At 38.6% G+C, this 13,476-nt stretch overlaps 2 protein-coding genes across 4 annotated transcripts in view; one reads left to right on the top strand and one right to left on the bottom strand.

The window, feature by feature from the left end:
• Nucleotides 1–11: 11 nt before the first annotated feature.
• On the bottom strand, nucleotides 12–5,464 carry LOC145481466 (dnaJ homolog subfamily B member 13-like). Its single transcript, XM_081459966.1, has 9 exons — nucleotides 5,298–5,464; nucleotides 5,112–5,215; nucleotides 4,644–4,709; nucleotides 3,295–3,378; nucleotides 2,558–2,709; nucleotides 1,975–2,107; nucleotides 1,667–1,761; nucleotides 981–1,057; nucleotides 12–370 (listed from the first exon to the last, which is right to left on the bottom strand). The coding sequence occupies exons 1-9, from the start codon at nucleotides 5,363–5,365 to the stop codon at nucleotides 211–213; spliced, it is 939 nt and encodes a 312-aa protein (XP_081316092.1). The 5' UTR covers nucleotides 5,366–5,464; the 3' UTR covers nucleotides 12–210.
• Nucleotides 5,465–5,492: 28 nt separating this feature from the next.
• The window catches only part of LOC145481453 (midasin-like), an 85,244-nt gene continuing 77,260 nt past the window's right edge, over nucleotides 5,493–13,476 (top strand). For all 3 annotated transcript variants that reach the window (XM_081459948.1, XM_081459947.1, XM_081459946.1), the window contains exons 1-8: nucleotides 5,493–5,745; nucleotides 5,899–6,834; nucleotides 8,373–8,608; nucleotides 9,451–9,568; nucleotides 9,832–10,693; nucleotides 10,927–11,176; nucleotides 13,022–13,126; nucleotides 13,225–13,338. In XM_081459948.1, the coding sequence (XP_081316074.1) occupies nucleotides 5,638–5,745; nucleotides 5,899–6,834; nucleotides 8,373–8,608; nucleotides 9,451–9,568; nucleotides 9,832–10,693; nucleotides 10,927–11,176; nucleotides 13,022–13,126; nucleotides 13,225–13,338 (2,729 nt within the window). In that variant the 5' untranslated portion in view covers nucleotides 5,493–5,637. The remainder of the gene's footprint in view (nucleotides 5,746–5,898; nucleotides 6,835–8,372; nucleotides 8,609–9,450; nucleotides 9,569–9,831; nucleotides 10,694–10,926; nucleotides 11,177–13,021; nucleotides 13,127–13,224; nucleotides 13,339–13,476) is intronic.

The raw sequence follows: 13,476 nt of genomic DNA, 5'->3' as shown, positions 1-13,476 counted from the left end.
TTAATTATATGTTCATCTATGTACAAATATAAAATTCTAAGTACTGCAGTTAAATTATGACAACTTCCGCGACAAAATGGTGGAGCATAAGATGCATCAGTTTGGAAACTAAATTTGAAGAACTGGTGAATTGAGATCGTATAGTACAAGATGTTATTATAAATATTGTTCAAGTATGATGCAACTTTATGTTGACAATACAAATACAGCTCATGAAGGGAGCAATAGTGCTTCCTTGAGCATTCTCTTCTGTTCAGGGTTGAGTTGGTTTGGGAATTCTATGTTGAACTCTATTATAAGATCTCCCTTGGTAGCTGGATCCTTGGAGATGGGCATTCCCTCGCTTGGTACCACCTTCTGATAGCCTGGTCTGAAAAAGGGAGATTTTAGTACATTAGAGCACTTCTCCAGTAATTATGCAACATTTCTAACTAAAAATAAAACCATCAAGCTGTTACCTATGGCACTAGCCTCAATGACAACAAAAATGTAATCAGAACTCAAATTAAAACAATTGAAGAAAGGTAAGAAAAATATTAAGTGACCAATTTTTTTCTTCCCCCCCCTCTCCTACTAAGGTTCCCATCCCTATTCCCCACAACCCACTAGCCCCACATACACTATAAGCAGTCTTTCTGTCTCCAGTAGTTTACAGTGTCAATTTTTCTTTGTCCAAAGTACACTTAGGGTGCATTTCTTAACGAAAATCCAAAATTGGATTCTTAAATCCGAAAATGAATTTCGCATTGGTTTACTAAACAGATTAATCTAAGATCACTTGGTCATGGTGCAAAGGAACCAAAGAATCCTTGCCCAGAGTGGATCCGTCTGTTCCTTTGACACACCATGATCTGAGAGATCTTGGATTGATCTGTTTAGAAAAGAAACACAAAATCCATATTCAGATTTAAGAATCCAATCTTGGACTTTCTTAAAGAAATGCACCCTTAATATATCTTCAAAAATCTCCCAATACTTACTTGACAATGTCATTGATTGGGATGCTTATGAGTCGTCCATCTAGTGTGGGAACATCCACTACACATCCTGTGAGTGCCTTTCAAAGAAACAGAAAACTTGTGTCAAAATTGTCTCACATGCCCCAGTTGATCTTATGATGGACAGTGACATCCACCAGATAAATCACTATCCAGTAGATAGCATTGTCCACTATTTGAACAACTGGCACCAGGACTTGACTAAAGAGGTCTCCTTCTCAGAAGCAGAGAAATACTTCTCTTCCCAGTATATATATACAGAGGTTTCTTGCCAGGTAAAGTTGTGTAGATTACATTGTACTGTGTATACAAGGGGAGCAGGGATGGCGCAGTGGTGAGAGTGCTTGCCTCCCAGCAATGTAACCCGGGTTTGAATCCTGGACCCAGCGTCATAAGTGGTTGAGTTTGTTGTTGGTTCTCGCCTTGCTCTGAGTTTTTTTCTTGGGGTTCTCTAGTTTTCCTCCCTCCACAAAAACCATCACTCCTAAATTCCACTTTGATCTGGAAACAGTGGACAGAGACCCTCTCTGTTGGATGTGCCTCTGCAAATTCCTATTTATTTTATGAACCATGTGTTTTGGCTGATGGGGGAAATTTTGTAATGCTATGGTTTACTGGGAGTTAGATCGAGTTGTCTCCGATTTAAAACAATATTACTAAGCACTCACCTTTCCAAGAGGAACAGTAGCAGTGTAAATGATATTGTCGTCATCACGTTTGAAGATTGGATGAGGCTTGTCTTTGACAATAAACACAATGTCAGCTGAGGTGAAGAAAGTTACAGAAAGTTAATCATGTATCCATCACAATATCAACTTAAAAATTATCACTGAAGGGGAGTTGTTTTGAAGAGTGAAGAATACGGATATAAAACTGGTTATTTTGGTACAATTTGGTACCGCCTCCTTCAGGGGGGAGGGGTGGGTGGGTAGGTATGAATATTTTCTAGCACCACACATTTGCAAATGGTTGTTACCTGGTATATTGTTGGGACCCTGGTCTCCCTCCTTGGGAAATGTGATTTTTGTTCCTGCCCTCCAACCTGGTTTCACATTTATCGTTAAAATCTTGTCCCGAATATTGGATGTGTGACCATCCTCATTCATCACCTGTTGATGTAAATTTTAGCTAAATAAGTCATTTTGATTATATAAATAAGTTACTTAAAAATCACTGTTCAATTTCCATTTGTTGGGATAAGCCCTCGCTAATGTAAAATTATCTTAAGGCAATTAATGAGTTGATGTGACCTTTTTTGGGCTAGAGGAGGTCACCAAGCCTGTATGAGTAAACAGATGTCTGAAAAAAATCATCAATCCTTTATAGACAGAAATCTGACATTAAAGCCAGAACAGAGGGCCATGTTTACCTGCTAAATATTACAAGTGACTACCACAGTCCAGTGTACCAACAATAAATTAGACTATTATGTCTCCACCCACCCCCTTTCATGTTTGTGCAAGTACAATAACAACTTGTAATTTAAGAAAACCATACAGTTTGTATAGCATGCATACTAAAGGATATATATTTTTTTAATTTTGATCTTTAGTACTTACCCTCCTTGAAATTTTCATCTTCTTAACACATCCTTTGAATACTTCTTCTAGTGTAAGGTACAGTTCTCTCTCTATGGGTGGATCCTGTTTACGACGACCACGGCCATGAATTCCACCAAACCCAACCTCTGGATCATAGGAATCAAACAATTCTAAAACAGAAATAAGAAATCATTATAATAAATATTTAGCATTCATGGTCTTCTAAGTAATCAATTTCTTTTATTGTCCTCTGGTTGTTGAAAAGTGGATAATGCTCACGATTGAATTCCAAATCACTAACCAGAAGATAACTTGGATGATTTTGTTAACACTTTTCCATTGGACATTGACATTATTGAATGGATAAGGTCGAAAATCCTCTGACATTATTGAATGGATAAGGTCGTCCACCCTTAGAAAAAACAAAGACCCGGGCCTGAACTTTTATTTAGCTCCCTAATAAATATTCATCCAGCAGGCAGACATGTCAAGTTGCCCACTGCGGCCGGGGATCTCCTGGATTTAACCAACTTCTGCTGGTACAACATAGGTGGTGACATTCTAATAGCTACCAAAAAGTTGAATGGTGGGACCTGGTTTGAAAAGTGCCTTATAGGAATTTTTTTCAGCACCTTTGACATTGTCTCTCCCCAGGAGCCTTACCCTGGATCTACATGTACACCTAACAGTACCATATTGTGTCACACAGTCTGTAGATTTAATTGAAATTTTTGCTCTTTGTAAGGTTTATTTACCAGCAAATGGATTATCTCCTCCAAAAAATTCTTTGAACACCCTTCCTGCATCTCCATGAAATGTATATCCTGGTGTCCATCCATCTATGATGAAAAAAAGATACAATACTTTGTCAATTCTTTATCAAACAGAGCTGTCAACATGACATTTTGAAGGTGCAAAACACTGTTGGATGTTTGATTTTTCTATCAGACGTACAGTGTAAGTGGTTAGTTTGGGGGCTTTACTGGCTCAGGGAATGGAGAGCCACCTCTTAAATTCTCCGGGGGTGGGGAGGGGGGGGGGGAAGAGGGTATTCAAGTATGATAGTGATGGGAAGGTGTGAAGCCCTTTGTCGATTTCCTTCTGGGCCACTGAACTTTCTTGGATCTGGTTTTAACACCATGTAAAGGACTCTTTCAGGGTCCAACAATTTGCTCTGGACTCATAATTTTTAACCATCATCATTGTCATGACGAGACACAAGTGGGTCTGGACTGGAAGTACCCGATTTCTGAATTAATTAAGCTGTGGTTCACTAGGTGACTAAATTTCTGTCAACAGAGACAAAACTCTTTTAGACAATTCCTGGGAATTTTAATGCCTATTGCTTCATAGGCAATTTGATTCTTTGACAGATTGATATTCAAATATTAAAGGAATGTGCATTCCTTTGAAGTACTTCCAGATAGACCCCACTGTGTCTTCTTATGTCATCATTGTCATCATCATAATTTGTCATTATCTTCATCAAACAACATGGTGTTAGGATATCAATAGTGCTAGTTGGACTCCGTCTGCTGCCACCGACTCCAGATCTTGAAGCACCCTCCCCTCTGCTGCTTCATATATACATTCTCAGGTTTCCATTCCAGCAAAACTTTAGGAAGCCTTTGATGACTCATACCACAGATGTGGCCAAACCATGTTAATCTTCAGGCAACGGTTGTTTGAAGGCTGGATAATGCTATCCACTGGATACATAGCTATCCAGTGGATAGCATGTTCCTTACACAGTACTTGATTAATTTCACACCTCCCAGTCAGAAATGCAACTAAGTACGTTCCCTGGGAGTCTTTCAAAGTGGGATCAGCCAATACAAGAGAATGTGTCATAACCCAATGATCGGCAAGTTTAAACCTGACCATCATCATGCTATATGCTCTTAGCCAAGTTTATTTTACACTTCCCCTTCCTTGCTGTACGATTACTTGGGTAATTCCAACAGCACTCTCATAAAATGTACTGAATGGCAAGGAAATGTACCTTACCCAGCTAGTAACTCCTACTTTAAAACCTTATTCAGTTTGCAATGCCAATAACACTCAATTGATATTCTGTAAAAATTATGTTCATTGAATGAACTACCTTTTTCAGGAACTCCTCCTTTCAGACCTTCTTCTCCAAATTGATCGTAAATGGCTCTCTTCTTGGCTGAAGAAATAAGAATTGTACGTTTACAAGACTGAGTTGAATATATATATATATGAAGTAAAGCTCATTACGTAAACTTAGATTGTACATGTATAACTTTAAGCTCAAGCTTTTTGATGTATAGTCATTAAGTTTATATTCAAAGACAGATGTGTTAAGCTTATACAGATCTATACAGTAGAGTAGCGTTTAAGACCTTCTTTTATTTCTTTAAGTGATCCCAAATCGGGACTGAAGCACGTTTTACAATGTCAGTTTGGAGGATATTCTAAGTACCATTAGTGAGATTGTACAGGTGCATGTAGCAGTGAAATAGTTTACAAGTATGTCGTATATTTGTTGTTGTTGTTTCTATATTCCACACCGAGTCAATTTACATTAGTATCTTCTAGTCATACTCACGATCGCTCAATACATCATAGGCCTCCGCGACTTGCTTAAACTTCAGATCCGCTCCTGGCTCTTGGTTCTTGTCAGGGTGCAACTTCAGCGACAACTTGCGATAGCTGCGGACCAAAGTTTAGACAAATTGTAAGCCTTTTGATGAAAAAAGAAGCATCGTCAAGATGCTTTAACGACTCAACATACGACTTTTTGATGTCTGCATCATTGACTCTTCTTGTAAGGCCTAAAACAGCGTAATAATCTTGCCCCATCGTAACAACTGTGAAGAGTGTTGCTAAAATATGGCGCTCGGTGAGAAGATTGGTTGTCTTGGAAACGCTATAAACTAAAGGGACTGGGGTCGAAACACGAATGGGTCTGGCACTAATGGAGAAGAACGCTGTATCGGTACTTTTCTACAATGTAGGCTCAGCTCCCCGCACGTGCAAATTTCAACAAGATTTGTTTTTATTTGAAAACATGGTTTTCATTCCGAATTACGTTCTGTTTTGTACACTTCTGCCTGTTTTATTTATTTAGAGAAATGAACTATACGAAGGATTTTCGCTTTGACTTCTTGGGCGCTTTAAAATGTCTGTGTGATTGTGACGATCGCTTGAGGAATGAACTTGCACAATTTTCAGAAGTGAAGGTTTGTACAAAGCAAACTTCAAATGCTCAGCTTTTCAGTGTTAAGCTTATATTTTGTGTGCGGAGAACGATTCAGCCAACCTTGGTATATTTTTCTAACTTGAATGTTGCCATTTATAATGAATTTAATGTAGATTTTTTTCTTGTTTTTCAGAGCTGGTCTTTTCAGGAGAAGCAAAATCTACTGCAGAAGTTGGCGGAGGTTTTCTTGATTCAGGATTTGGTTCCTTATCTAGTTAAATACTGCAGACCAATACTACTTGAAATTCTCGAACGTGGATCTCAAATCCTGCACCATAGATCCAGTCTGGAGAATGAAGGATTCTGTTACATTCTCAGTTGTCTGTTGCCTCTCTCGCACTTGAAAAGTTTTATCTACAGATTTATGAAGGCTTCTTGTTTGTTCAGGATTTTTTCACAAGAGGAGCAGAATAATGAACAATCAAATGAAAGGATTTTGTGTGTTTTGAAAACTGGCTACAATCTACTGTGTTATGATTTTGAAACATTTTACAGAGTATGGGACTGGAGTTTTATTTTTAAACTTCTGCCACACAGACATCCCGAAGTGAGATGGTATGTTCTTCATATTGTGGCAATTTTAACAGAGATGTCAGACCAAGTGAAGCACAGTCTGCTGGATAAACTCCTTAGCATTGAAGAAAAAAATTCACTTGCAATTCGCGAATGCTTAACTGGAGAGTCGTGGAGTTTAAGAGAAGAATGTGTGATTAGGGATGAACTCTGCCCTATGGCTTCTGATTCTATGGATGTAGACACCAGCAGCACTAATGAGTCATGTATTAGTGACAAAGATTTAATTGGCGGATATGCAACCATTTGTGGTGTTTTGTTACCAAGGCTACCTGGAACTCCAGGTCTTGTGGACAAATCTCTTGTTATGGTACCATCGACGGTAAGCAATCTTCATTCACTTGTACTATCAGTGGCATCAGGCCATGGAATACTGCTCGAGGGACCTATTGGCTCTGGGAAAACAAGTCTAGTTGAGTATCTAGCCAGGGCAACAGGGAGAACAAGTCCACCTGACTTTATCAAGGTTCAACTGGGAGATCAAACTGACAGCAAGGTGATGCCTTTTTTTGTTTTTGGTTTTTCGCTAACAATACAAGCTTGAGCATCAGAGTCCTAACCAACTCTTAGAATTCCAAGTGCAAGGAATCAAAGTGTTCTGATGGTGGATTCCTGTGCTTGTGCTTACCTACATTTTGTGTACTCTTTTTGTTTTATCTGTATAAAAATTATATAATTTATGAAAACATTCTGCTCACAAAACAATATAGATACAAACATAACACATATGTATAATATTTATACATTAACAATATGGTACTAAAATGACTTTAAGGTGGCTGAACACAGTTTTTGATACCTGTGTTTCATTCACCTTTTTCTCTAAAACTCTTGATCTCTTGATCACCAAAAATGGCAGCAAGCAAGTTAACAACGCAAACTTTCGTTTTTTGATGGTTAAGCTGACATGTGTTCCATTGCCATGGCAACATGAACAAAAATTAACCGGCCTTTAAATTGGTTTTGTTTATTTGTAGAAAATCTAGTCATTAGATTTTCTTTATGATTTGCATGCAACGAGCATTCTCACAAGTTAACATCATTTTACTAATAATTTAACAGAGAGATCTTTAATTATCCCTTGTTGAAGGTTCACTGGAATATCTAGAATTTCCTTTGTTGAAGTTCAGTTATTTTCAATACTCCAGTTACTTATTTCCTAAAGTATTTTCCTGCCAAATTTCGTGAAATTCTAATGAGTGGTTCTCGAGAAATAGGCGTATTTCTGAGAGTGCAAATTTTCATTCAGTCACAATTTTTTTACTTACTACGCATGCGCTGCATTTAACTGGGTTCTTTCGGTAACAAAGATAAAGCTGAGAATTGCTGGGTTCTTTGCATTGTTACCTTTTCTAACATATCTTTGTGATTAAAGACTAAAGCCATCAATACACTGCGTTCAATTATAGAGAAGAATAGCACAGATACTGCCGGTGTTGAGTAAATAAACTGATCACTCTATTGATGGCATGTTTGTTTTTTGCAATCCTTATGCGCGTGCTGAATTGCATCAGCAAAAGCGTGCGCGAAAACTGTGTTCGGCCACCTTAAACAATATGAAACTGCTTACAATATGATATTGGGAACAAACAATACTTTCACTTCTAAGAACAAATTACTAATACAACCTTGCCTACTGTGTTAATATCTCTTAATAAAGGCTGCCAGTTTTAATAGTCAGAATGGTAGACCTCCATTTTACACAGGTTTGATTTTAATTAACTCAATAGACTGACAAACCAACCAAACGAAACAAACAACCAAACAAACAAGTAAGTAAATAACTGATCATGTAAAAAAGTTGTAACATAAATGCAAATGAAATTGAATAATGTTAATTTTATTAGTATATTTAATCCTGTAAGTGGGAGTGCTTGGATTTGTATCACAACTGATATGTGAAAGAAATTTTCCTATTGATTTGTGTAAATAAATAGACACTCAAAGTCATGAGGGTAACGAATATAAGTAGCAAATAAACTTAAAAATGCACAAAAATAAACAAAATAAAATAACAATTTCTTTGCCTTCAAGTCCTTGCTAGGAACATATGTGTGTACAGACACTCCAGGTGAGTTTGCTTGGCAGCCTGGGCCTCTGTTGCAAGCAGTTCGAGCAGGGCACTGGATTCTCCTGGAGGATATTGACTTGGCCCCCATGGATGTTATCTCTGTGCTGATTCCATTGCTTGAATCACGAATGCTTTCTGTGCCTGCACATGGAAATGCAGTGAAGGCATCACCAGGATTTCAGCTGTTTGCTACACAGAGGTACATTCACAATGATGTTAGGGTCAACTCTTTCAAAACAAATACTGTGGTAAGGCAGACTTCTGCTGAACATAGAGAAGACTGTCTTGCTGGCCCTAGTTAGTCCCACTGTTTTTCCATCATTACTCTCAGAGTGTCTCTTTTCACCCACGCATATAAATGGGAAATCACAGAGAGTTACTCCTAGCACTAAATTTTCTAGCATGTGCCAACTAACCTCACCCATTGTCCAGGGGGTATTAGAAATACTTATAGTCACTTAATGCTATTGAAAGCAGAGTTGCATGTGGCTGCCAGCCTGGTAAGCCGCTTTGGCTTGAAGATCGAGGTCAGTTACACACTAAAATTTATAACCACGAGGTTAAATTATGTTGATCCAGTTAACCTTATATATATATTAAAACCATTCTACATAGCATTAGAATTGGAGTAGATCACCTGCATTTTAGGACTGACAAAGTGGATGGGAATGCATTGGACTCTAAACTGAAGGGCTGTGTTATGAACTCTGCCTGTGATGTCATTGTATTAAGCAATTACACCTCTTTCTGAGTATAAATAAGTGCTGTCAATTTGATGAGGATGACAAAAATGCTGAGGGGCTTCAATGGACGAACATCTCGACAAGAGGGGGAGGAGGAGGGTAATGCATGTTTTTCACATTATAGAATGAAATTTATTTTTTATTGCTGCAGACTGAACTATGATTATTAAGCTCCAGCACTGGTAAGCCACTTGGCTATTGTTATTCTTCGGGACACTACATACTTAAAAGCTGTAGACCAACTTGTATTTCCTTTAATTCTTTTTCAAAAGGGTAAGTTAGTGTTCTTGTCCTTTAGATTGTACAGTAGTCTTGTTGGATCAAGCTATCAAGCTACTGGTGCTAACTCTGCTATCCTGGACAAACTGTGGACAAGAGTTCAAATTGAACCACTTTCCAAGGAAGAACTGATTCATGTGAGTGACATTAAAAGTTAACATGTATTTGCTGTCAGTGATTGTTGCCCTTGTTCATATTTTTCACCCACTGAAAAATAAAATGATTTGTTGTTTTGTGATTGAAATAAATGATTAAAATCTCAATCAATCGGTTGGTTGTATTAGTTGGTCAGTCAATCAATCAAAAAAATTTTTCACTCAGATGTAAGAAGTATTGGGAACCACATATTTGGAAAGCAACCAATGTTTCTGATCACACGATTTTACTCCCATCATTTCAGCTTGTACATCAGAAATATGCAGACCTGGAAGCAGTGGCAACAAAGTTGGTGGATATTTACTGCCTCTTATCAACAGATCCACAACTTGTTTCCAGTCAAGATATAACAAACTGTTCCCTTCCTCGCGATAAGTGGTTTAGCTCGACAAGAGATTTCATGAAGTGGTGCAGCAGGGTAGCTGTAACTGCTTTTGGTGCACCCACTCTGCTTGACTCCAAAGATGTTTTTCTTGAAGCTCAAGACTGTTTCAGTGCTCCTTTAGCAAAAACAGAAGAAAGGAATTTTTTAGACATGGCAGTGGGTGCCAAACTAGGCTTGACAAAAGAGAAGATTGAATTCTTCTTCGGAAGCTACAAACCAAAAGTCTATACCTCACCATTGTCCTTGACAGTTGGTAGAATCACTTTGAAAAGAAAGCATTATGATAATGTGCCAGTGCACTTAAGTGAAAAAAACCTCCCAAAATTTGCACATACTAGACATTCCTTAGTGTTACTTGAAAAAGTTGCTGCTTGCATCAGAAACAATGAACCTGTTTTGCTTGTTGGAGAAACAGGAACAGGCAAAACATCAACAGTCCAATACCTGGCGGCACAGTGCTCAGTCAGTTTGAAGGTTGTCAATATGAGTCAACAGAGTGACAGTTCAGATCTACTTGGTGGTTACAAACCTGTAGAGATGAAACAGATTGTCGCTCCTGTGAGGGAAAAGTTTGAGGTGCTTTTTTGTAAGACATTTTCAAGAAAGCAAAATGTGAAGTTCTTGAGTCATGTACAGAAATGTTTTGCCCAAGGACAGTGGGAAATGCTGTTCAAGCTAATGATGCATTGCCAAAGGAATGCTATGGAAAGGGTGAAGAAAGGTAAGCTTTGATTCATAATGTTTTGGAATTTAAATAATTTCTTAATCAACTGGGTGCTGCCAATAAGTGGACCTAAGCAGTCTTCTAGTGCACTAGAGAACTTGAAGCAAAGAGCCTGTCTTGACCTGAGGCCAAGAAACACATGCCAAATAGTGGTCTCCTTAGGAGCATATATCAGTGTGCATCTACTACACTTACACACATCTTTATTCTGCATCCTCAAAAAATTACAGATCATCAAATGAGTCATCTTCTCTTGGAATGGCAAAGTGTAAGCCAAGACATTCAGCAACTGCAAAAGCAGCAGAAAAATGCAGAAAGCACATTGGCATTCCAATTTGTTGAAGGCACCCTGGTACAAGCTGTGCAAAAAGGTGACTGGGTGTTACTGGATGAAATTAATTTGGCCACACCCGAGACATTGGAGTGTCTGTGTGGTTTGCTAGAGAGTTCATCTGGCTCCGTGGTTCTCATGGAAAGAGGGTAAGTTACAATGTAAATCACCACTGACTTATTTAGGAGACTGCGCAATCTGATTAGCCTACTAAAGTTACTTAACAAGCTGGATAATCCAGTCCACCAACTAATCGATTTGATGGACTGGTCAATCAAATTAATCAAACAACTGGCCATTCTAACATACTGATCAATCTAGTCAAGCAACTGATCCATTGAGCAAACTGATCAAGGTAATGACCCAACTGATCCATCTAACAGACTGATCAATCGAAACCACCAAGTCATTTACCTAACAAACTTATCAACCCAACTAACCCACTGATCCATCTTACAGACCAGGAGCAGATCCAGGATTTCTCAAGTGGGGGTAGCTGGTTCCTTAGGGTTGCAGAATCAATGCAGCATGTTCACAAAATGTTGCAATCTGAGATTTGGAACCTAATTGAAAATGTTTTTAGCAGAAATATTGGTAATGTTACAAGGTAGAAGTTACAATGAGGTACCAATTCAGAGTGTTTGCCTTTATTTCTGTCAAGACATTCAAATTCTTTTTCCAATTTGTTAATATTTTTTCCTTCTCCAAAAGGAGGGTCACTAGCCAACCTTCCCCTCCCTCTAAATCTACCCCTGCAGACTAACCAATCCAGCCAACCAGTTGATGCATCTAACACACTTATCAACCCAATCAATGAACTGATGCATCTTACAGACTGATCAATCCAATTAACCTAGTGACTCACCTAACAGACTGATAAATCAAGCCAACCAGCTGATCCATCTAACAGACTGATCACTCCAATCAACCAACCAACTGATCCATCTAACAAACTCATAAATTCAGCCAAGTGATTCACCTAACAGATTGATCAATTCAGCCAACCAACTGATCCATATAATTGGCTGACCAATCCAATGAACCTGCTGATCCATCTAACAGCCTGATCAATGCAATCAACCAACTGATCCACCTTACAGATTGATCAATCCAATCAACCTAGTGTTTTACCGAACAGATTGATCAATTCTGCCAACCAACTGATCCATATAATTGATTGACCAATCCAGTCAACCCACTGGTACATCTAACAGGCTGATCATTGAAGTCGACCCACTGGTCCATGTAACAGACTGACCAATTCGATCAACCCAGTGGTCCATCTCACAGACTGATCAATTCAATTCTGGTCCATCTAACAGATTGATCAACCCAATCAACTCACTGATCCATCTAACTGGCTGATCAATCCAATCAACCCACTGGTCCATCTAACAGACTAATCAACCCGATCAACTCACTGGTCTAACAGACTAATCAACCCAACCAACCCACAGATCCATCTAACAGACTGATCAATTCAATCAACTCACTGGTCCATCTAACAGACTGATCAGCCTAATCAATCCACTGGTCCATCTAACAGACTGATCAATCCTATCAACCCACTGGTCCATCTAACAGACTGATCAATCCCAATAGCAAAGCGGTCATATCCATCTAACAGCAGATTGTGCAATCCAATCAGCATTCTGATCTGCGCAACAGAGTGATCAGTCTAATGAACTATGATATTGAACCCCACTACTTTAAACTATCAGGGGAAAGGAAAGAATGGTGTGAGATAGCAGGGGTTCGAAATAGCGTATTATAAGTGACTAAAAAGCAAATCCGAGAGAAATGGTTTTGAGTTTGAAATAATGAGGATTACAAAATAACTAAGATCCAATTAGCAGGGTCCATCTGATCAACCAACTGGTCTATCTAACAGACTGATGAATCCAATCAACTAACTGCCCCTCCTAACAGGGTGGTAATCTGATAATTAATTAATGATTTTGCAAAATGATTAGTTGATGTTTTGTGTTATCTAGCGATGTCACACCTACTCTAAGGCATGAAGATTTTCGTCTGTTTGCCTGCATGAATCCAGCTACTGATGTGGGAAAAAAAGACTTACCACCTGGAGTTCGAAACAGGTCTGTGTTTACTGTGTTGCCTGAGTCTTGTTGATTGACTTAGTTTATTTATCAAGTACAGTGTGATGTCTAATTTCATTTATGTTTGACGTTTCAAGGTTCACAGAAATCTTTGTCAGTGAGTTAGAGAGTACTGCAGATCTGAAAACCCTGGTGGTGGATTACCTTCAAGGATTGTCACCTAATGCCGCTATTGTGGATGGCATTGTCAGGTTTACAATGTTTTGGTTTTGGATGAATTGGTGGCTTTTTTAAAACATAAAGAAAGATGGGACAAGGGGTTAGATTTCATATAGGATTCATTCCTTTGGGATGATCCAGATCAGGATCAGTGATCCAAGATCACTCGG

The sequence above is a fragment of the Orbicella franksi genome, chromosome 3 (genome assembly GCF_964199315.1).
Source record: "Orbicella franksi chromosome 3, jaOrbFran1.1, whole genome shotgun sequence".
Taxonomy (NCBI): domain Eukaryota; kingdom Metazoa; phylum Cnidaria; class Anthozoa; order Scleractinia; family Merulinidae; genus Orbicella; species Orbicella franksi.
This window is presented reverse-complemented; position numbering and strand designations above follow the sequence as displayed.